Source organism: Lepidochelys olivacea (genome assembly GCF_965140295.1).
Source record: "Lepidochelys olivacea isolate rLepOli2 genome assembly, chromosome: 9".
Classification (NCBI taxonomy): domain Eukaryota; kingdom Metazoa; phylum Chordata; order Testudines; family Cheloniidae; genus Lepidochelys; species Lepidochelys olivacea.
The window spans coordinates 74220799-74246394 of NC_140419.1; the positions used below are offsets into that span (position 1 = coordinate 74220799).

The following is a 25596-nucleotide window of genomic DNA, read 5'->3' on the forward strand; positions in this document are numbered from 1 at the left end:
GTGGGCTCATTTTCCCTTCCCTGGTTACCCAAAACTGTACTAAAAGATACTGATGTACATTTCTGAGGGCTTCTGCTGTATATAGGATTGTTCTTATTTCTACAATGTTTATGTAATTGAAATTCCTTGAAGAAATGAGTTCCAAGTGTATGGAACCCTTACACATATGCATTCTGAATAGTTTGGTAGCATTCACTGATCAGGAAAGCTGTGGATTAGGAATTTGTCAATATTCCATGAAATAAGGGAGAGTCATGAATTTCTTAATGGAAAAATCTGATATACAACTGTGTTTTTTCAAAAAATTATGAAAGCAAATGAATCTCTTGCTCTTGTATCAAATATAATTACACGTTCTCACCTGCTGCTTGACAGTCTTCATACCTTCTGGGCAGTCGTCTTTCATCTCCTATAGAACACAGTATTTTACTAATTCATAAACTGAAATTGTATTTGACAATGATTGTTTGAAACTCCTTGTGTGAGAGAATAGCTAGCTAGCAAATTTTATTTACTGCAGAGTCCTCCCCATTCTGACCGCTCTCTACAGAGATGCCAAACCAGATAATGACCATACTGTACATATACCTCTACAAATTTGCTTTCATTCTTAGGTTCTGTAAACAACACCTAGTACGAAATAACCAAGTTCCACGATTCTCTTTTGCATGAGAGCAAGTCCAAATATCTTGCTTTCCTATCAAGAACTTGTATTCTCATTTTCTTATTCTGGACTGAAAAAGTTTTTTCTATGCTTTTGGACTCTGTGGTTCAAACACATTTTTGTCGAACAGCTAATGGGGTTAGAAGTATATCTGGCCAGGACTTTTCTGTCAGATTAATTTTCTGATGAAAATGCCCTTTTCACAACATTAAAATTTTTCCACAAAAAATCGATTTTCCATGAGGAAAATCAAAGAGATGGCTCTTATGGCTGCTTGCCTGGAACACTCATCAATTTCATTTTCAGCCTGCAGGGAGAAAGTTAAATTAACAAGAGTCTTCCAAGCGAGTTGCTTGCAAGCAGAAAAATTTTGAATTTTTCATCCTTGCCCACAACATTTTTTTTTAAATCATTTTTAACTTTTCATCCTGATTCAGGATGGAAAAAAATTCAAAATTGCATTTTTCACAGGAAGGGATTTCCATTTTGCAGCCAACTCCAGTTAGAACTCCGTCCTTAAACAACTGACTCTCTCTTTCATGAGTCAGAGATGATCTGAGAGGATATTCCCTTAAATATGATGGATTTACAAGTTAAAACCCTACAGCATAGTAAATATATATGATATTAATAGAATATACAGAATTTGAACCATTAAAACTTCCTAGTAAAATGTTCATACTATTCAATCCCCGTCACAGAGAAAGATGAAGATCAACTTATTAAGACCTTTTAAAAAAAAAACAACCAATACACAATTTGTTTTCCGTCAGAGGATGAAGAGTCTGATTATGCAGTATAAGGCTATGTCTACACTACCACTTATATCAGTATAACTTATGCTGCTCAGCGGTGAGAATAACCCCCCCATCTCCACGACACTGGTTACACAGACGTAAGCGCCAGTGCGAACAGCGCTATGTCTGGAGAAGAGCTTCTCCTGCCGACATAGCTATCGCCACTTCTTGGGGGTGGATTAATTATGTTGACTGGAGAGCTCTCTTCCATTCGCATAAATTGGCTACACTAGAGATCTTACAGTGGTGCAGCTGCACTGGTACAGCTGCGCCACTCTTAAGCTCTCTAGTGCAGACATGGCCTAGGACTGAGAAAGGAAGATGTCTGCATGACAAACCCTAAGCTTATTTTCTCACACTCATTCCTCTTTTCTCAGATAAAACTTGTGTGAACCTTTCACCAGCCAGCTTCATGTATTTTAAACAAATTCCTTTAGCTTACGCAAGATTCTATAATGCTCAGTAGCTGACCTCAAGATATGCAAGGGAAATTTGCATGCTAGACATCTCTGAACTAGTACCTGGAACAACTTTAACAAAACCTTACAAACTACAATGCTTTCCCTTATATAAAACCCAACACTAAGCAAGGTATTTATTATGATTAAGAAAAAACAGATATTAAAATAATTTAAGGGCTGTCTGGCAGGCTAGTGAACAAAACACTAGAGTTTGGGACTAGCATTTTTCTTCATTCCTTAGTTGCAAGAGTCTGAGGGCATTCTGGAGAAAGTATACACAGCCGCTGAAATATCACTTAGATATTTCAATGTCTGACTCTTGTAAGTTAATGACTGGCTACAAACACAGCTCTTTACAATTCTCCTTAGACAGAGCTAAGAGGTAGGAAAGTCATGCTCTACAAGACTTGGGAGCTAAGTTAGGGGAAAAATAAGAGGAGGCATTCCCACGAAAAGAAGAATCTAGGATCCTACCATAAGCAGCAGCCCAAGCAACAGGAACAAAAGTTTTATTCACAGCAGAGTCTTCAAGTTGTGTGTCGGGAAGTGATGTTGCTTCCTCTTCACCTACAATGACCTCCATATAAACTTCATCTGCTATTTCAGCACAACCTACATTTAAGGAGGAGAAGTTGTGATTCTGGAATTAATTTTACTGTATGTTCAGCCTAAATTTTCCTTTGCTTATTTTCATATTATTATTCTGCTTAGTAGGGGTACCCACTGCACAATTCTCTTCCTTCCCCAAAATACTTGTACAGGGTTATATTGTTTTATCCACATATATTGCTAGACCTGAGACAGAAAAAATAACTATCAACCAAAAGAAGCTTGTAAGTGTGTAACTGTTGATGGTTCTTTGCCACTTTGCCAGAATAAGTACTGTTCTACTTAATAAAATGTAAAAAGTGATCTAAAAGGGTCTTGACACTCTCAATAACAAAGTTGTTTAAATGAGCTAAACAAGATTTTAGCATGGTAGTTTGTTAGGCAAACTGAAAAATTAGCAAGTTGCAAAAATCAATTACTTATTGACTTAATCAACGATCACATTAAATTCAATACAAATAATCTACTGCTTGTATAGGATAGGCACAATATGTATTTTATAATAACTATAGGCTACTCTTATTTGTGGGCAAGGCAAGATATGATTTCCACTACTTTAAATCTGGGAGCAATTATTCACAAACATGAAAAAGTTCCTTTTAGAAAGTGACCAATATTATGCATACAGTTTTCATTTCTGGTATTATTTTTTAAATGTACTTTTTTTAAAAAAAAGAATTCTTACTAATATCTTCATCTTCCTGAGAAGAGTCCTTAACAGCCATGTAAACCATCTTTTCTCGCTGCATTCTGCCTACAGCTCCCTGCTCAATGACTCCAGCTACAGAATGTCCATTGTGGAAGTCACTCTCTGTGACAATTTCTGTTCCTCCTTGAAAAAGAAAAACACAGTCAATGTAAACAAGATAATCTAGAATATCATCTCATGAGAATTAAATTAGAAAAATGTTTTATCAGTATTTTTTTCTGTTTTAGACAGCCATTTAGTAAAACCCCGATTAAGTGCTTTGAAATAAATGTTTTCTTGCCATTATAAATTTCATATTTGTTACTCATTAGTGGCACATTAGACAAAACCCTCCTTTCTCACCAGTATATTGACAAAAATCAGGGCTGAATGGTTGGATAGTACTATTCGGGGGGGGTATCATAGCCATAAACCGTGTCAGTTTTTGCATGCTAGTAGTGTGTTAAATATGAACAGAAATATTATGTGTCACCCCAAAGCTTCTATTTTATGCTGTGTTTTGAATATTGTGCTGGCAAAAACCAGACTTGAGATTCTTCCTTGAGAAAGGAAGTTAAATTGGGTTGACATAACCAGCAGACCACTACGAAGATGTTATTTCACATACTGCAAAACAGTGGATTTTATTAAAGAACACAAAACTAGCATTTTCAAACTACTGAATCAACAAACAGAACGTAAGACCATACCTATTTCCACATCATCCTCAGCTTCAGCTTTAAATATATACACTTTTATAACTTCTGAACCAAATCCATCATCTTTAGAAACATCATCGTGTGAAACCTCAGTGCTGATTTTTAAAGGTGTGCTTCCAATATGGTCTAATTTTTCTCCAACATCATCCACTGTAAAAATAAAAAAAGGACAGTGAGGTTCACGCACAAATTTTGTTAGGACTCAAGAAGTGATCTCTAGCAAGTTTTCCTCACATATTCAATATGTAAGATCCAATGGAACTACTATTGTAACAGGTTCCAGAGTAGCAGCCGTGTTAGTCTGTATCTGCAAAAAGAAAAGGGGGACTTGTGGCACCTTAGAGACTAACAAAGCTTTTGCTCAAATAAATTTGTTAGTCTCTAAGGTGCCACAACTACTCCTTTTCTTTTTACTATTATAAAAGCAGTTATACAGACAGTTCCTTTTTCTTTTATATCTTAGTCTATTTTAGTAAAGTACAGTACTCAATTTCATTATCAAAACTTAGTAAATGAAGGACAAACATGGTTGTAAAATGAATCACACAGGAAGCACCCTCATTAAGTAATTAAAAAGTACCTGATATTTATTCTATTGTAAACTATTAAGCCTAGAAGGTATAGATGGATCAAAAAGTAAAAACACAAGACATATCTAATATAATTAAAAAACAAACCCAGAACCTGCTATTTTAATTCTTCTGAGATTTTCAAAATGCTCTACTGTCGACAATATCTATTACTAGTAACTAACAGCTGTTATTCTTATCAAATGTGTTTTAGTCTGGCTGTGAGGTTTTGGGGTCAGTTATTATCCTGGCAAGTATATTTTTGAGATTTTGTCTCTTGCTAGTTAAAAGTTGAGATAGTAATATTTGGATTAATGTCCAACTATTTGAAGTTGAGCTACCTGCCATCCTTCATGTCTATAACTGAAGGATTAAGTCACCTACTACTCAATCTACTTACTTTTATCAATACAATCAAATTCTTACATTCAAACTACTATTAAGTGGAAGAGCAGAGTTTTGATAAAGTAAATGTTAACATATATAGGGCTGATTTCATAGCAAAGGACACTGAAAAAGCCTGATCAGAAAATGCTTGCTGTTGTGTGCCCTTTGTTAATCATGTATTGACAGAACACTACCTACTCCCTTTGCACATGGGCAGCATAAGGTTAATGCAACACTGAATATCCACTGAAGCCCTCAAATGAGGAATGAATTCCACACTTTGAAATAAGCCGTAACCCATACTGGATCATTTTCCAGATTCAAAAATATGTATATTATATTAGACATACAAAAACCGTGAGAATTTCTTTAAAAAGAGATGGGTTATTTCTTTATGACTTGGCATAATCTACTCTGAAAGTCATTTTAATGATACCTACTCAACTGCAGCAGGTTTTTTTGGTGTCACTGATGAAACTTGTGAATCTCAGAAGTCTTTGAATGAGTCAGAACAATACTGGAGCTACTGAAAACAGAACTAAATAGACATAAAGCAGCTAATTGATTAACATTAAAAAATCAACAAATACTAATGTAAAGTATTACAAAATTAAATTTCTGTAATTTAATAAAGATTAAAAAAATGTGAAAGAATAGGAGACTACATAATCTTTTGCATATTTCAAGCTTTTTAAAAAAAAGATTGGGTTGTAAATGGGGAGGGAGTTTGTAAAAGACAAACTTGGATCACTGAAAGCAATTGTAAATTTCTCCTCTTCTGGATGAGCTTAAACCTTTTTCCTTTTAATTTAAAGAATTTATGGCTGATCTTGTTTTATTGAAATCAGTGGGAGCAGGATCAAGGATCAAGCCCTTATTTCTTAAACATGTCCTGAATAACTGTATTGTATAACATCCACCACCTCCCACCTAAGAGGACTGCATGATGTCCAACATAAGAAAACAAACACCAAAAATAGCAAAACTAGAAAGGAATCTACAAATACCTTTGATTAATAAGTTTACCAGTATCAGGCTGTTAATACAAATTTTATATATGAAGCAGCTATAGCATGCACTATTAGAGCATGCTCATGTTATCAGAATGGTGTTTCCACAGATAAGACTAAATCCAACTATCCATGTGCCTTTTAAAGGAAAGGAAGGGAGAGCTAAGACAACCAAGGTTTTGTCTATTAAAGGGTGCTATCAACTTAAATATTTTGAATCTGACTATTTTCTAATATCTTGGAACGGACTAATGTTCTGCTAAAGCATCTTTAATGACCTGATCCTTTTTATTTAAAAAATCCTTTAAAAGTTACAGGATTTTCTGTTCCATTTTTGATGTCTTTCCAATTAAGTCCTCAATCTTGCAAAGATTTATACACATGCTTTGTTCTACCAAAGTGAGTAGTTCCATTCCTAAATCTTTGCGGTATTGGAAACTGACTATACAGGAGAAGAATGAAACTGACTACACAAAGTGCTGTTAAATGTACAAAATAAAAAGTATAAAAAATTTACACTAATTTAATGGGTTACTTGTAACTATAATAGGTATAAAACTGAGGTAAAGTGATTTTAAGATGATGACTTTAATCATCATCCACTTTTCTGTTTTTTAATTTACAGATTTTACACACAATCAATTTAAATACAACAAATAAACATGTTAATACTTTAAAGATTGTTCAAAAGTGGAAGCCTTCTCCTATCAGGAACAGTGGAATAATCAATTACATTACTTTTCTTCATATAGTGTATATTGATGTATATTGTATCTTATTGCTTAATATACAACTTACTTTTAACCACATCTGTTAAAAATTCTAAATCCCTGCTCTGGCAGGCAACATTATTGCAATAACTAAAATATTAGAAGTATTTCTAAACCAACAAACATCCTCAGCCTGATTCTGAGAGAGGCTAAGCACATACAACTGAAACCGAAATCAACAAGTTTGTCCTAAACTATATATACCTAGACTCTCTGAAAATTAAGCTGCTCCTCTTTTAATAAGTGGAGCTGAAATATACTCAAAATGTTTAAACTGAATATAACAAAATTTGGAGTCAACTCCTGAAATAAATCTGCAACGTAATAGATATATTTAGGAAATCTGGATGGTTTGAGGGAATGGTAATGGAATATAGTTGTTTTCACTTCTAGAATGATGAAACATATCTAGTTCACCCTCAGTAGCAATTAAAAAGTAAACTATAAGTTCTACCACTTACTTTGCTAGTCTATATGAAATAAGTTTGGTGATCTCAGTCCACTTTTCAGAGACAGTCGTATTAGAAATAAAATCATCATAGTTAGCACTAATTAGTTTTTGTCCACAGTGTTAGCAGAGAGACTGAGAACTGAAGTAATTTCTAATTCCCAGAGATTTCCTCTTTGACGATAGGCAGTGTCCAGATGCTTGCTTGAACACCACCCATACACAATACATACTGTATGGACTTCTTAAGAGGACTCCAGTTACACAGGCTGTTAATCTAGTGCCTTTAGGAATACTAAATTCACATTTTTGTAAAGTATTTGTTTTAAAACAGGAATAAAAGTTTCTACATCACACAGTAAGTCAGTAAAATAATGGTGAACAGAACACCAGTCTCCTGGCTCTGAGTTCTCCACTATAAACATAAGATAATGCTGTTTCCTCATTTATAAAAAACAACAACCAGATTGCTTTAGAAATATATGCTGTATCCTCCCAAATAAGCACAAGAAGAGGAGCATTCAGCACACTTATAACTTAAATCTTACCTTTTTTAGTTGTTTTCAGGTGTGTGATGTCCAGATTCACTGTGGATTGCCAGCTCCCAATTCATGTGATATCTCAACATGCACTATGCTGGTGATATCACACCCACCAAAGAAGTCCCATGATTTTACAATTTTGCAAAGTTTTCTAAAGTTTAATATGTTTATTTTATATACCATATGGTACAATATAGGAAATATATATTAAAATATTTTAGCAAACTATGCAACACTGTATTGTAATATACTAAAAAGGAGGTGGTGGTGGAACATTACCTTACCCCTAAAGGCCAGCTCCAGTGTTGTTCTTTGGTGGGTATGAGGTCCCCCGCATAGTGCTTACAGGGCCAACACATAGACCAGAAGCTGGCAATCCCCTGTGGGTCTGAATATCGCAAACCTGAAAAACAAAAAACAAAAAGTATGTTTTAAGTTACAAGTGTGACAATTGTCCCATTTACCCTGGTTATCTGGTGTGTACAGTATACAGATTAAAATCTCATTTTGTTTGTTTTAAATAATCTAAAAGGTAGTTATATTTAAAACAAACTTTCTATCTTAACTTCTAAATTTCCCTTTTTTTTTTTTTTTGGTGGTGACGCTAATGCAGGGATCGGCAACCTATGGCCTGTGGCCTGCCAGGGTAAGCCCCCTGGCGGGGCCAGGCCAGTTTGTTTATCTGCCGTGTCCGCAGGTTCGGCCGATCGCAGCTCCCATAGGCTGCAGTTCGCCACTCCAGGCCAATGGGGCTGTGGAAAGCGGCGCAGACCGAGCGATGTGCTGGCCGCTACTTCCCACAGCCCCCATTGGCCAGGACGGCGAACTGCGGCAAGTGGGAGCTGCGATGGCCGAACCTGCGGGCGCAGCAAGTAAACAAACGGGCCCGGCCTGCCAGGGGGCTTACCCTGGTCGGCTGCGGGCCAAAGGTTGCCGAACCCTGCGTTAACGTATCCCATTGGGTCATTTTAAGTCTCCAGAAACTGTGATTTGACATATCCAATATGCCATCGCTTGATTTGTAAGTATATTAAGAATTGAGTTTTCAACCTTATGATTTTTACCTGATATGCTCATAATGCTTCCATTAATGTAAGAAGTTAAATTCATCTGCACAAAACAAAACAGATCAATGGTGACAAACTTCTAGTGAAAACTTTGACTATTACAAAGTTTTCTGTGCATATAAACTTCTGAGCAAAAAGATCAGACTATACTTATTAGTTTCCAGGTAACATTTACCACTAAAATAAAGATTTTTCCTTATAAATTTATAGGATAGCCAGAGGAGATACAAACTTAAAATGGTGAAAACTACATTTAAGCAGTATTAACACTGTAACACAAAGCAGCAAGATAAGGTAATTTTGAACTAAAGCTCCAAGCTTTAATCCAGCTTTTTGTCCCAGAACATTGTATACTGTAGGGGGTTCCCAAACTGTGTTCCACAGAGCACTTGGCGGTGATCCATGAAGAGCTAGCAGGTCATATGAAGTAAGATCTTTGTTTCAAGATGTTACACTTCATTAAAAGACAGCTAAAAATAATATAAATACTTTTCTAAGATTATGGTTCCATATAAACAATTGCTGTTGTTGACAAAGGATGTTATGTGTTCATGAATCAGAAAAATGTCCATGCGATAATCTCTCTGTTCAGAAGTGGTCCACACTACAAAAAAGTTTGACAACCCTGGTAATATATCATGGGGAATCATAGCATACAATTATACTCCTTTAATATATGTTGCATATTTGACTATACAGTAAAACATCTATACTAATCCGAGGTTTCAAATTCTTGGCTCGCTAGACATATTTATCTGTCCCAGCATGACAGATTCAGATTCTGTGGAAAACAAGTTCTCATTTTCTTTAAGGAAACAAAAAGAACCACTATCTAGCTGTAAAAATGTACATATTATCTTCAGAAGCATAACCAATTCAGCGCAATCTTATAAAATCTGAAAAAACAGCTCCATAGGACTGATTCTGCAAGGTGATGAGAACTCTGGTCCCAATCAACCAAAACATTTAAGTATATGCTTAACTTTACGGTTAATTTTAAAGTTAGCATATACTTTGTTGCACCAGGACCGGAGTGCTCAGCACATTACAGGATCAAGCCCCATGAAAGGTGAGAACTGTCCTAGTGGTCTAAATGAGACGATGACTTTAAAGCCTAATAATGACACTTCAAAAACCAGATTTTCTTATAACTCAGGTTGCAATTGCGTTTACTCAGACCATGATGTGCCTAAAACACAGTCACAACAACTACCATCAAGTTAAAGTTATCTACCTTAGAAGGAATTCCAAAGATGACTTTACTTACAATTACAAGGATGCAGTTGGAAATATCGCAGTTACAGAACACAACTCATCATAAGTACTCTGTTAGAAAGGAGGAATTCTTTCAGTGAAAACAACTGAGCATTATAATGGTGTTCCTTTTCTCACAAAACATACACAGGAATACCACTGCTGTAGAAAGTCTGATTTGCTTTCATAATGGTTTCTTTGTGTTCTTGTTCAAAAACCCTCACTAGTTTAAGTGACATATTTAAAGTGCCCTTGCATGCAGCACATGACATTACATTAAGGACAGACTGATGAAAACTATAGCTCTGTCTCTCCCACAATTTTGGAAAAAAATCTAAACATGTTATACTCCTAAAAATGTTTTGGAAAACAGCATCACAGACATGTTTCAAAATGTAGAATGTATAAGATATATTTGAATACAGTGATTTGTATTTATCCTGAAAATTTTAATAAAAGCCGTTTATTGAAAGTAGATCTCTGAAGTTTTTACACACTTGGCATTCTCATCATTTATTGAGATGGGTTGCTACCAGCTATATAAAATGGTTATTGGACAATCAAAACCTATTCTGGCCTAGTCAAATTTCACTAGCTGTAATTCAGAAAAGCTGCAAGTTTGCACTGACAAATATTGTGTATACTAACTAACCTACATGGAAGTCCTGTGGGTGAGAGTGAAAACTGGTACCAGACATCTAATTGTCAATATCATTTAATTGTAGAAAAAAAGGATTATTTGCCTACTTTGCAGTTTTCCCACAGTTGTTCTCACTCAGCCAGCTGTACCCTAATTGCAGGTAGCTAATAATTTATGTGCACTCCCCACAGTGCAATATAGGGCAAGAAGCCAGTTTACATTTTCCGTCTCAGATCAGAGGTGTCAGTCAATAAATGCGCATATTTTTTAAGTTTAGTTCAGATCAGGCAGTGGAACATAAAGCTGGCTACTATGTTTTTGCTTTACAAACAAACCTATTGTCAGACAAATGTATAGCCTTTAACGTTTTTATGTTAACCAATATGGTCAGGGACACAACTCCATACTCTGGGTGTCCCCAAACCGCTGACTACCAGAAGATGGGACTGGATGACAGGGGAATTACCCAACTCTGTTCATTCCTCTGACACTATCAGAAGACAGGATACTGGTCTAGATGGACCATTGGTCTGATCCAGTATGGCCATTCTTATATTATGTCTTTTTTCTAGCTTGATGCTATTGATGAAACTTGAAAAATGCTATTTTCTGCACATATTTCCATAATTTGATAATTATGTTTTTTTTAATTTACTGTATCACTGCAAGGTTAAATTACAGTATATTAAAAAGATTTTTTTTTTAAAAAAAACACCCATTGTTCAGAAATTACACACTCACATGAAAAATCTAACTCTTGGCACCAAGTCATTAATTTGGCAAGAGACTGTTTTTTCAGAGAGTTCAGGTGCACAGGATAGCAAGATTTCAGTGTTAATAACTTCTCCCTACTGGACCACTTCTAGTTGAAATAATCTCCTATTCATATCTACCTTTATTTCACTTACAAGATATCATTAAGTAGTCTTCAGATGTGCTCTTGCCATCATCATCATCTTCAGTTTTTATTGTAACCGTAGAACCAGGAACAGTACTGGCTGCTTGAATCACAGTTTCTGTATCTGAATTAGTTACAAGAACTTCTTCTGAAACCATTGTGGGTGAGTCAGCTCCTGACACAGAGTCTTGCACCACATGTTCCAAATGTCCATCAGGACCCGTAACAAGGTCAGCCACAAAAACCTGATCAGGAACTCTAACAGTTTCTGTTATTAGATCAGAAGTCAAAACATGATCACTGGTATCTAAAGCTTCTTCAATAGCAACATCAGCTTCCAACACAGATTCAGGAACAATTACACCTTCTGTTACAACATCAGTTTCAGTGATGATATCTGGTCCTTGGACAACTTCAGCAGCTAAGCCATGATCAAGAGTTATCCCATCATCCGTGACAACATCAGAAACTAGTACAGCTTCAGGAACTGATACAACAATATGGTCACCATCTATATGAGCAGTGCCAGCCATTCCAGCCACTGTGAAACAATTGTGAATGAGAAAAAATGTTAACATTCACACTACGGTATCACATGGACTGTATGTAAGGAATATAACTAAGGTAAAGACTATGCATAGAAGAGGGCTCCCTTGCCTTCTAACAAATTTCATTACATTTTACATACCTCCAGATAAGAATGAACACAATCTTGTAAAAGTCTATGATTTTAAAATTAAACAAAACAAAAGCACAAAATCCCCCAAATCTTTCTTTAAAAGGAACATTAGGTCAAATCTGCCCCCCAATTTAGGTTTAATAAAACTGAGATTTAAAAGACAAAAGATCAGTAGCGGATTCTATTATATGTATTCCAAAAAAGCTAAAACATTTTTCTATTATGCTAGCAACTTGAATGCTGCATTATTTTGTTAGTGCAACAGAGCCCAACAGCAAATCTGACTAAACAGCATGAAGCTGGCTGGCTTTGCTGACACACAAGATAACAGTTTCCTTAAACATCAAAATGTGCTACTGGAACATCCTTAACACTTTAAACATCAAAAACTGGAGAGTTCAAACTGTCAAAAATATCACTTGTTTTACTTGCTTATCAAATTATGGCAGAGGTTTCAATTAGTCACTCTAGTAAATATTAACAATTTTCCTTTCTAGGAAACATAGCCAACAGGGATCTGGGCTACAAGAGAAGCCACGTTAGAAATATCCAATTATTTTAAAGCCTAAATAAAAACAATAATTTTAATCGTTATGAATAAAAGATTCAAGAACATATGCCCTTTTAAAATGAAGGTGGTAAATAATATTTTCCATTTTTATTGTAATTGTAATTAATTTGGTACATTCCAAGGACTTATGCCATTAATACTAGCTCTGCAGAATGGTTGTCCCCATACAAATAAATAAAATAATAATAATAAAAAAAACCTCTCTATTGATAGATGGCAGAGTTAGGGACCTGCAGGTCCAGGAGATAGTCATGTTTGCCCACTGTACCATTCCTCCCAAATACTGGAGGCTGGTACAGTCACTATTATCTTACTTTTGCCCTGTCTACATGAGAAAACAGTAGCAAATTAACTAAATTAGTTTAGAAACTGCTTTAGTTAAATCAATGCAACATCTTGGCTGGACATTCATCTCAATTTAGGAGCTTCTAAACATAATTAGCTAAATAGATACAATTTTCTTGCATACACAAGGCCTTTGATTTCCTCTCTATACACAGGCATGCATGCAGAGGGAATTCAGACAGCAGCTAGTGGGAAGATCATAAGAACATGGATCTAAAGGGACTCAAGCCATTATGCTCCAGGAGAGCCTAAGATTTAATGCGGAAGCCCAAGATCTGTCAGAAAATCTCTCAGATTGCTGGCCATTCATGGAGCCCAGAGGCCCTGTCTGTTCCAAAAGGAGGAGAAAGGCTAAATCCAGGCTAAATCCTGTCCTTTTACCATCCTAACATATCAAAAGGAAACAGCAATTAAAAAAAAATCGTCACATTGCCTTTTAAGATAAAGATCTTGTTGAACCACCTTCTCTGTTTAAGGATCTCAGACTGTAAGCTATTGAAAGCCTCTATTCCCATTTAATCAATGAGGATTGAGGGTACTCAGCACTACAGAGGAGGCGTTCAGCACTTTTTACAAACTGCCCCTTAGTCAACTTACTGAAGTTCTACTTCATCCAGAATTAATGCTGCAATTTTTAAAGCAGACTTTTTCCACATGATAAAAGTGGGAATTCAGATACGTATAGCTTGTTTCCTGAAGGACTGCCTCTGTATGGCATTGTGAAGACAAAATTAAATACATACTAAATATTATTATAAACCGTTAGTTAACCTTACATTTGAGCTACATTCAATGATGTAGAAAATATGTTTTATTTAAAAAGATCTCTCCCATTTTGTGCATTAGTGTTTAAAAATAAAATGTTTTACCAAAATCTTGCATAATCATAGTGTGAGGCATTTTGGACTCTTGTGTCTGCAATCCAAGACTTCCACCACCTGGATCCATAGTCAGCTAAGCTCTTTCACAAATAGCTGTAAAAACAAAATTGTAATTTATATTAAATGCATATCATATTAATGTTTGTTTAGCTCTACTGGACTAAAGTCTGATTCACTCCGTATAAGTCCATGCGTGCAGACATGGAAATGTGTCCCTGAAAAACGGAAGGAAAAAAAATAGATGCTACCTTACACAATTCACTTTGTCATATTATTTTATGATCCTGTATTAGATCTCAATCCTGCACACACATCCATGAGTAGCCTGATAAAGTCAAAAAGCACTGAAGTGTGCAAAATTAAGCAACTGCAAGTATTTGCTGGACTGGGCTTAGTTACAAAAGCAAACAAGTAAAAACTTTGTGATGCACTGTTTATGTTACAACTTGTAAAAATTTACCTAGAATGTGCTACTGGAACATCCTTAACACTCAGAACTCCAGACAGACACAGAGCTTTACCTCAAGGGGTACTAACTGAGCCCAAACCTTTTGTATCTATTTTGGGAGTAGAATATAAAAATATGCTCTGAAATTCTCCCCACAACATGACTAATGACAGATCATTAAAATGTCTAAAGCACTACTGACAATAGCAACAAATTATGTGTCAAGTATTAGTTAGCAACAGAAGACAGTTACCTACGTCTTATTAGACACACAAAAAGCTGTTATGAAGCAGTTTGAGTTGCTACACATACAACTTACCTACCCACAAAAATAAGGAAATCAAAGGTAAGCCACCTAACAAGCACACACATTCAACCCACAAGCATACACTTTAACGTTACAACTACAATACGCTACGGATCATGCACCAAAACCCTAACTCTGTCCCATTTTCATCCTTCTGTACATACTTTTTACCCGATTATTTCCTCCCTTCCCCAACACTAACCATGTAGACATCTGGTGTAGCAGAAGGCTGTGATGAGAGAGGGTAGTCTGGGAAAGGGTTGTGGCTGTAAAGGCAGTTAAAGGGGATGATGGAAGCTAACATCCCAGGTGGATACCTGGTTTAAGTTATCAAGGCATGGTCTGTGGCATATTGTAGTTTCAACATTATCTCAAATAAAATTAGTAAGGTGGAGCAGAGAGCTGTAGTGTAGAAGACTTTTTATGTCTTTGCTTTTGAGAGTTTTCCAGGTAGGTTGTGTGTGCTTTCCAAAAATGTTTATATATAACTTTCTTAGGGATTTTTTAAAATAAAAATCTGTCAGTAGCTGCACACTAACCCTTCTGTTGGAGGATAAAATCTGACAAATTGTAGCTCCTATGGGTTTGTTTTCATTGCTTTGTTAGCTGGAGGTATAACTCAAGTTTTGCCCCAACCCAACTTCTGTCCACAAAGAAAATCTCTAGGTGGAGTTAAGTGGTGCTTTAAGATGCAAGCTAGCTCATCCATCAGAGATGGGGGAGGGGGCTGGAGAGGGGTCGGATGAGGGGCTGAAGTTCAAATGGTGATGAAGCTGGAGCTAGTAATGCTGTGGGGATGAAGTTATAACAGCTCAATGGCTAATCCAACTACCCTGCTAATTCAATCATTCTGTGCTGCTAATCAAATCACTCTGCAGTGTGTTGTTTTGCAGTGTGGTCACTCTCACTCCAGCTTGCTAGCTCCAGTGGAGTAACTCTAGTGTACCAACTGGAGTTAACTATTTAGCTGTTGCAGGGAAGACAACAAGTTATACCATGAATAGCAGCTGAACAAGGCATTATTATTTTTATTTGAATTGCAACAGCGTCTAGCCCCAGTTGCAGACCGGATCCCATTGTGCCAGGCGCCACACAAACAGAACAAAAAGACAGACTGAAAGTTCATAGGGACAGGGACTAAGTATATGACAAGGGACACAAGATGGATACAAGCAGATGGGGGAGCACAAGACAACAATAACACAGTATAGGTCAGGGTCCCCCCAGATCCCTGCTTCAGGCCCTTGTACTGTCTTTTCTCCTGCCCTGCCCTCCCCCCACACCGGCAGACACCCAGGGGAGACTTGGAGCAAACAAACAAACAAGAAAAGTACTCTCCCTTCTTTCCTCCCTTATGGGGGAAGGGAACCTGTGGGAAATTTAAAAAAAGCAAGGGGGACCTGGAACTCAGGCAGTCTTCCTGGGTCAGCCCTTTTGGCTTAGTTTACACAGGGTCCACCTCCAGCCCTTACTCTAGGGCAGAGGTGGGCAAACTATGGCCCGCAGGCCACATCCAGCTAGCGGGACCCTCCTTCCTGGCCCCTGAGCTCCTGGGACGCTTGCCCCTCCCCCGCAGCCTCAGCGCACCGTGCCGCTGGCACAACGCTCTGGGTGGCTGGGCAGCACAGTTGCAGAGTTGCGGCCTGACCCGGTGCTCTGGGCGGCACGGCTGTAGCACCGCCAGCCACTGGTGCTCCAGGCAGTGCGGTAAGGGGTCGGGGGGCTTGGATAGAGGGCAGGTGAGTTCGGGGGTGTGGTCAAGGGTCAGGGTGGTCAGAGGGCAGGGAACAGGGGGGTTGGATGGGGCAGGGGGGATCAGGGATGGGGGGTCCGGGTGTGGTCACAGAGCAGGGGGTGGTGGATGGGGCAGGAGTCCCATGGGGGCCGTCAGGGGACAGGGGGGTTGGATGAGGCAGGAGTCCTGGGGGAGCCGTTGGGGGCAAGAGGTGGAGGGGGGGGTCGGATAGGGGGTGGGGGCCGGGCCACGCCTGGCTGTTTGGGGAGAGACAGCCTCCCCTAACCAGCCCTCCATACAGTTTTGGAAACCCGATGTGGCCCTCAGGCCAAAAAGTTTACCCGCCCCTGCTCTAGGGCGTGCTGCTTGGAGGCTGGTTCATGCAGCTTTGGGAGCAGTGAGCCTTGTTGCTGTCTCCTCACTGGGCCTGTTTGGAAGGGAAGGGTGGCTTCCTGTGGAAGGTTTTCCCTTTTAAGCTCCCACCCCCAGACAGAACAAGCTTTGCAGGTTTGCTTTGCTGGCATTGAACAGGCTCAGAGGAACTCCTTAGTCCCCTCTCTGTCAGTGTGTGGGTGTGCCCCTTCATAGTTGGCATGACAGGCAATGGTCTGAGCGCACCAACAGACAACCCATTAAGTTTTCTGTAGGCCTCATGTCAAAAGGAGTTTTAAGAAGAATTATAAAGGAGAATAATGAGTTAGTTTTGCAGATGTTTATACAGTGCTTCTCCCAAGCATGGGCAGCAGCATGGGAAAGCACAAAGGTGTCTGAAAATTTAAAAAGTGAGCTATGGAAGCTGACATCATGGGCTCGTCAGAGGTGGGAGTCAGTATTTTGATACTAAATGAAAGGTAAGTAGGGTGAGGATAGGTCACAAAAGACCATGAAAACGAAGACAAGTTTGATATAATAAAGAGGGAACAAGTAAAGTGATGCAAAGAGAGGGGTGACATGGTTGAAGTGACAGGCAAGAAAAATGATCTTTGAAGCAGCATTCTGAACAGATATCAGCGGGGCAAGATTGCATTTGCCAAGATCAGAGAAAAAGATGTTACAATAATTGAGAGAAGAGACTATGAGAATTTGGACAAGAGTTTTAGCTCTGTAGATAAACAGGAAAGGCTGTATCTTAGAGAAGGTACGCAGAAAGAATATGCAAAACTTAGACATAGCCTGGAGGTGAGTACCTAGAGAGGTCCTAGTTGAAGATACTCTTGTCCATAACCTAGGGGTTGAATGGTGGTGATGGAAGGGAGGATTAAGAGCTGTTTTAGCCGATTAGAGTTTGAGATGACAACTAGATGCATACTAAAAATTTGACAATTGTTAGGTCACTAGTGTGCTAATACCACTACCTATCATGACGACCAATTCTGTCTCATTATTTTCTTGTACTTTCCTGTCTGTTAAACTATTGGGGGAAAGGCCCATATTTATGCATCACCTACTACAATGGGATTCTGATGCATGACTACAGCTCCTAGGTGCTACAATAATATATCTAAATAACAGACATCTTCTCTGACAATGTCCACTTCAGATGCTTCAGAGGAAAGTGTAAGAACCCTTCTGTGGCCAGATCAGAGAATCTGCCTCCCACATTAGGTTTCCAATAATGAGAGACTGGTTTAGGCACTAATGCATAATCTTTAATATCTCTTCCAAAATTATAATTAATTGTAACAACTCTGGATATGATCTATACAAATGTCCAATCCCTTTTGAATATTGCTAAATTCCTAGCCTCAATGATTTCCTATGACAATTTGTTCCACAGTCTAACTATATGTTGTGTAAAGAAAGAAGCACTGGTTTTGAATTTGCCACCTTTTAATTGAATGTCCCCTTGTTCTTGTGTTATGACACAGGGAGAAAAACATTCTTGATCTACATTCTTTATTTTATATACTTTTATCATGTCCTCTCTCAATCTTCCTCCTTTCTAAGTAAATAATCCCAACCTCTTCAATCTCTATTTGTAATTTTTTCATGCCCTTGATCATTTTTCTTGCCTGTCTCTGACCCCCCTCAGTTCTACAGTATCTTTTTGAGCTGGGATGACCAGTACTGCAAAGTATTCCAGACGAGATTGCACCACTGATTTATAGAAAAGGCGTTATATTTTCTGTATTATTCCCTATCCCATTCCTAAGGCATCTTTGTTGCTTTATTGACCACCACTGCACATTGAGGAACTCGTCATTGAACTGTCTATAACGACACCCAGATTCCTCTTTTGAGCTGATTCAGTTAATTTAGAATCCTGTACGCTGAACAAGTAGTTTAAATTTGCACATTTACCTAGCTTGTTTTAGGTCTCTGAAATTCCTCACCATCTTCTCTGATTAACCTAAATAAGTTGGTGTTGTCTACAAATTTTCTGTCTCACTGCTCAACACTACACACTTTTAAATGTATAGCTTTATTTGATAGCCTCCAATCCTCTGAAACAATGCTGTTTTTAATGAGAGAATTCATATTTTTGTTAGTGGCTCAGCTACTTAATGCTTAAAATTCTGCCGATCATTTGGGTATGGTGATTTGCTGCTTTTTAAATTATCAATTTCCTCCAGACATCTCCTTCTCCCAACATCTCAATCTCCAATAGCACCTCACCTTTATTCTCAGCAAAGAACAAGTCTGGGGTAGGTATCTTCCCAACATTCCTGGTACTGAAGACAGATGCAGAGAAATAATTTACAAAAAGAAAAGGGAGTACTTCTTTTTGCGAATACAGACTAACACGGCTGTTACTCTGAAAGAAATAATTTAGCTTCTCAGCGAAGTCTTCATCTTCTTTAATTGCTTCTTTTAGCTCCTGGTGATCCAGCAGACCCATCAATTTTTTTGCAGGCTTTGCCTCCAATGTACTTTAAGAATCTCTTTGTCTGTTCTTAGAAATCCATTTCAGCCCTTCCATTTTCCCATTTATTGCCTGCTGTAATTTGTGTCCTTTCTATTGGTTATTCCTATATTCGCTAGGGTCAGATTTCCAAATTTTGAAGGATTGTGTTTGGTTCAAATAGACTCTCAAATTGTTTCATGTAGCTATATTGCAGGGGTGGCCAAACTTACTGACTCTCCGAGCTGCTACAACAATCTTCAGAAGTTTGAGAGCCAGGTCGTACCTGCAGCCTTGTGGGAGGCGCCTGCTGGGACTTGGGGCTTCAGCCTCATGGGAGGCACCTGCCGGGGTTTGGGACTTCTGGATCTCAAAAAAATATTACCCAATCTTAAATTTGGACTTTATTTGGAAAACATTTTTAAATTTAATTGTTTAAGTTCAAAAAGATGATGGCAACTACAATCCCCTGCTGATGCAATTGATTCAACTCTGAGATATTTCAGCCATCCACCATGTACAGTGGATTTTTAGACAGGTCAGGGCACAAAGCAATAATCATAAGCTGCCTATATTCATTTCCAATCCCCACGTCCTCTCTCTCATTCACTATCAACGCTCACTTCTAATCTACCCATGATGCCAGCCTCCACTGCCCCTTATTACATTTTCAAACAACCTCCCTGTGCTTTCTCTGTTGCTGCCATATACATGAGAGATGTTCACCATTAACATCCACAAAGCTACCTCATTATTCACCTTCAAGTCCCTTCTCAAATCTCCTTTGCTATAAAGTCTACAAAAAACTTGAGAATTGTTTTAGTGTGTTGAGACTAAAACCTATCAGTGCTGACTCCTTCTACTCTGTCTGTCGATTTGTCTTATATTTAGACTGTAAACTCCTTGGGGTGGGGATAGTCTTTTTGTTCGGTCTGTACAGCACCTAGCACAACAGGGTCCTGATCTATGACTAGGGCTCCTAGATACTATAGTAATACAAATAATAAATAATTTGGCTAGCACCCATTTGGAACATATTACAGAAACTGAGCAGATGTAGTCCAAGTTAGGAACATTTTAAGGATATCAAGACAGGCTAATCTGTGGGCATGGATAGCTGAAATCTTATGACTAAAGTTTCTCTTACTTTTTGAGGATCTCATTTGAAGCTTTGCAAAAATCAGAAGTGCTACGCTGTCATTCCTGAAATTTGTACTTGGGCCAATGACAATACTGATCCTGCTTAGCAATCTGATTCCACAGCATTTTGTGTGCACCACAACTTCAGTATTAGACTAGGTACTTTTTTGCCCACAATGCCATTAATTATACCTTTTAATAGGCAGCTAGAGTCAGACAGCTGCACCTAAGGGAAAAGGAGCTCCCCAGCCAAGACCTCCTGGATCCAGATACTAAGGGGAAATGCAATGGGGCAGTAGACTTCTAGCATACTCCTCTAGTGCCATACTGAACAACTTCCTCCAGAACTGCAGTACCATGGGCAGGACAACTGTCGTAGTGAGGGGCCCCAATACTACCTCTCTAGACACAGAAACTACCTTCACAACCCTGTGTTGCCCATATACTCCACCCTTTCTGAACTTTTGCTGATGGAAGCATTTGGCTGTAAGGGACTTTGTTGGAGAGCAGGAGGCTTCAGAAGCTCAGTGACTTCACTACTGTCCATTATAGGTGTTTGTTTTAAAAGTAATCATCTAACTCGAGGATAGGTGGTAACCCCTTCTCAAGGATCAGGAGTTATCTCCTAATTACAAAGTTCAGTAACAGCTGAGTTATAAATATACAAATAATCACAGGCAAAAGTCTTAAAAACAACTATAATCAGAAGCTATCAAGTTGTGCAGTACTAAAGAGGGGTTACTTACCAGTAACTTGGGGTATGTCTACACTGCCCACATTACAGCGTGGCCGTGGCAGCACTGTGACGTGGGCAGTGTAGTCATGCTTTATCACCGGGGAGAGCTCTCCCGGCAATAAAAAATAAACATCCCTCATTCGGGGTGGTAGCTTTTATGATAAAGTGCTGTCAATACTGGCAGTTTTCTGCGCTAAAACTTTTGTCGCTCAGGGGGGTGTTTTTTCACACTCCTGAATGACTAAAGTTTTAGCGCTGAAAGTGGCAGTGTAGACACAGCCTTGTTCTTCGTGAGTGTTGCCCTGCATATTCCCAGATATGAGGCTGGCCCCTTCTGGTGTTGAGCTGCTAAATCTTCTAGAGAACAGTGCCTGTTGAAATCACTTAGCCCTCCTTCTCCCCTTCCTTAAGTTTTAATAATATAGAAGGGGTCAGTGGCTCGAACTGCCCATCAGTTTTTCCCTAATTTCAGAATTCTTGACCAGAGACTCCAAAGAGGTTCAGAAGATGGGTGAGGAGTGTGAATATGTAGCAGCAACACACTTGAAGAACAGCTACTAGTAAGTAACTTTTCTTTTTTTTCTTCTAGTGGCCCCAAGTACAGTACTACCTGTTAGAGACTAGAGCAGTACAACTGCTAGGAAGGTTGGTGGAGGAGTTCTAGATGAACAAGGACTGCAAAAACTACAAAAGCAAGCATGAGTTCTAGATGGAAAGTTAAGAGAGACCTAGAAGCAAGTGCAATTTCACTCCCCCAAGGACAATTTTTTCGTTCAAGCAACAGCTTTACAAATTCCATGAAAGAGACAGGGATGCTACCTCTGGATTAGCTGAATACCTTTTGATAGTTCCAAATGACTGAAGACCAGATGAGTCATAACAAGGATGTAGGAAAGACTTGTGGAAACACAAGCATAATAGAGGCCTGATAAAATCGAAACAGAGATGACCTGAGATTGAAAGTGGGGAGTATGACACTGACCAAATCACATTTCCTATATGGGCTACCGTTTATATAGAGAATTAGTTATTTGGCCTGTATCTCACTAAGATATCTATGGCTAAGATGAATGCCCTATTCACAGATGATACTCTGCAAATAGCAGATGAGAGGTCCCAAGAGTTTTGTGATACAAGACTTGACCCCAAAAGAAAAGAGATGCATGCACCTGAGGAAAACCCCTCAGTGCAGCCATCAAGCTATCAGTATGTGGAACAACCCATCCATAAACTAGGTTATCTTAAGGCAAATGAAGACTGCTGCCAGAGCTTGTGAGGGTAGAAGCTGAAATCAAAACCCATGCAGCCTGGTGAAATTCAAAATGCAGTTTTTAATGTTCAAGTTGTAACACAGAGCAACATTAAAGAAAAGTTTGTTTGGTTAAAAAAAGCTTCTACTTTTCATTAAGATCCATTAGACTTCTAAAGAACACTCTTATCAAGCATCTCAGCAATCTAGAAGTCGGGCTGTCAAAGTGAGAAGATTCAGGCTCAGAGGGACATTCTTACTCTAACCTGAACACACAAGACCCAGTAAACTGGAAAGTGATGCTAGCATGAGACCTAAGTAGTTTGAAGATAAAACTGCAAAGACCTGGTTACAACTACTGTCAACATCTTGGCTCCATCCCGACTGCCCTGCAGAGAGAGATATCTCACGCCAACAAAATAAGGGAACACGTAGGAATTCCCCATTCCAGTTCAAGATAGGGCAGTCTGCCAATGACACTGGGTCCTGTTTTGATTCAGGATCAACACTGGACATAAGGAGCATTCCCTAATAAACAGTCCTAGTTGGAACTTTCTTCCCTTGCTTAACACGTAAGGCCAGACTAAGACCTAAGAAAGACATTTGTACTGTTATACAAAACCTCTTTTCCATGAACCTGCTTGGACACTTTCTCTGGCAGATAAGTCTTTGGCCTTGATTAAAGTTTTTCAGGCTACACAAATGGCTCTCACCCCTAGAGCCCTGATGGGGAGATTTCATTTCTCACAGAATCCACAAACCTTGGAAAGTCTGGAAAATAAGGTGAACATTAGAATCCACATTTTGAAATATTACCGTAGATAGTAAGAAAAGTGAGGTGGGAATTCTCTGATGGGCATGTTGTTACTTTGCCATTCTGCATCTTGTATGAACGGAGACATAAGTGACTGAGGTGTAAGAACTGTCAAGAAAGAGTAGTATCTGTAATTAGTCTTATGGAGGCCACAAACAGTGTGGATAGTTATCATCCAGTTACGCTTTTAAGGAACTTGTTGTACAGGGTTCTATTATTTTTTTTACTTTAAAATGTATGTAACACGTCTAGAGTTTGCCCTGTAAAAAGAGGCAATATAAAAACCAAGTGGTTTATTCAAATAAACAGCGCTGGATCTTTGGCATCAAACTATAACAGAAATGTAGGACTGGAAAGGGCCTCGACAAGTCGGCTAGTCCAGTCCCCTGCACTGAAGCAGGACTAAGTATTATCTAGACCATTCCTGACTGCTGTTTGTCTAATCTGTTCTTAAAAACCTCCTATAACGGAGATTTCACAACCTCCCCGAGGTAATCTGTCCCAGTGCTCAACTACCATTACAGTTAGGAAGTTCTTCCTAAGGTCCAACCTAAATCACCCTTGCTGAAATTTAAGCCTGTTACTTCTTGTCCTGTCTTCAGTTTAAGGAGAACGATTTATCATCTTCCTCTTTATAACAACCTTTTACATATTTGAATATGCAGGACATCATCACGTCCCCCTTCAGTCTTATCTGCTCCAGACTAAACAAACCCACTTTTCCCAATCTTTTCTCATATATCATGTTTTCTAGACCTTTAATCATTTTTGTTGCTCTTCTCTGGACTTTCTCCAATTTGTCCATACCTTTCCCAAAGTGTGGTGGCCAGAACTGGACACAGGACTCCAGTTGAGGCCTTATCAGTGCTAAGTAGCAAGGAAGAATTATTTCTTGTGTCTTATTTACAACACTCCCGCCAATACAGAATGAGATTTGCTTTTTTTGCGACAGTATTACTTTGTTGACCCATATTTAGGTTTGTGATCCACTATAAACCCCAGATCCTTTTCTGCAGTATTCCTTCCCAGGCAGAACCAGTGCTAGGCATAAGCAGACTAAGCAATTGCTTAGGGCCCTAAGCAGCTCAAGGGGGTCCCCTATTCACTTTTTATTATGTTTTTTGGGGGAGTATTCCTGTTTAGGACACCCAATGGGTTAGCACCACCTCTGTTTCCAGGCAGTTATTTCCCATTTTTATTTGTGCAACTGATTCTTCCTTCCTAAGTGTAGTACTTTGCCTCTGTCCTTATTGAATTTCATATTCATTTCAGACCATTTATCCAGTTTGTCAAGACCATTTTGAATTCTAATCCTCTCCTCCAAAACGCAACCCTCTCCCAGCTTAGTGTCATCTGCAAACTTTATAAGCATACTCCCTATGGCATTATCCAAGTTATTTATGAAGACACTGAACAGAATTGGATCCAGAACATATCTCTGCAGGACACTTGATATGCCCTTCCAGTTTGATTGTGAACAATTAATAACTACTATCTGAGTTTTCCAGAGCACCTTTTCCAACCAGTTTTGCACCCACTTCACAGTAGATTCATTTAGACAATTTTTCTCTAGTTTGTTTATGAGAAGGTAATGTGAGATGGTAACGCTTTTGATACTATGGGTATGTCTACACTGGAAACTTCAAAGCGCTGCTGCGGGAACGCTCCCACAGCAGCACTTTGAAGTGTGAGAGAGGTCTTCCAGCGCTCCTGGTAATCCACCTCTACAAGAGGATTGGCTCCCAGTGTTTAGAGCCTGTCTACACTAGCGCTTTAAAGCACTTGGACTTGCTGTGCTCAGGGGGGTGATTTTTCACACCCCTGAGCCAGCAAGTTAGAGCGCTATAAAATGTAAGTGTAGACATACCCTACATTTGAGTTACGTTACATCTACAGCTTCCCCCCATCCACAAGGCTTGTTACCCTGCCAAAGAAGGATATTAGGTCGGTTTGACATAATTTGTTCTTGATAAACCCATGTTGACTGACACTTATCACCTTATTATCTTCTATGTGCTTACAAATTGATGGATTACTTGCTCCATTATCTCTTCAGGTACCAAAGTTAAGCTGACAGGTCTATAATTCCCTGGGTTGTCCTTCTTCCTCTTTTTACAGGCAGGTACTATATTTGCCCTTTTGCAGTCCTCTAGGATCTCCTTTATCCTCCATGAGTTCTCAAACATAATCGCTAATGGCTCAGAGATCTCTTCAGCCAGTTCCTTAAGTATTCTAGGATGTATTTCATCACACCCTATGTTGACTTATACTGATCTAAGCATCTTATTGCCACTTGGGTTAAGTACAGAACCACTTAAATTGATGG

The 25596-nt window shown here is 38.7% G+C and overlaps 1 protein-coding gene across 3 annotated transcripts in view; it reads right to left on the reverse strand.

Moving 5' to 3' along the window:
* The window catches only part of ZNF711 (zinc finger protein 711), a 40425-nt gene that overhangs the window by 3968 nt on the left and 10861 nt on the right, over positions 1–25596 (reverse strand). For all 3 annotated transcript variants that reach the window (XM_084638745.1, XM_084638743.1, XM_084638744.1), the window contains exons 2-7: positions 13988–14092; positions 11534–12064; positions 3930–4088; positions 3217–3363; positions 2397–2534; positions 362–409 (exon numbers count right to left, since the gene is read on the reverse strand). In XM_084638745.1, coding sequence (XP_084494871.1) covers positions 362–409; positions 2397–2534; positions 3217–3363; positions 3930–4088; positions 11534–12064; positions 13988–14066 — 1102 coding nt within the window. In that variant the 5' untranslated portion in view covers positions 14067–14092. The remainder of the gene's footprint in view (positions 1–361; positions 410–2396; positions 2535–3216; positions 3364–3929; positions 4089–11533; positions 12065–13987; positions 14093–25596) is intronic.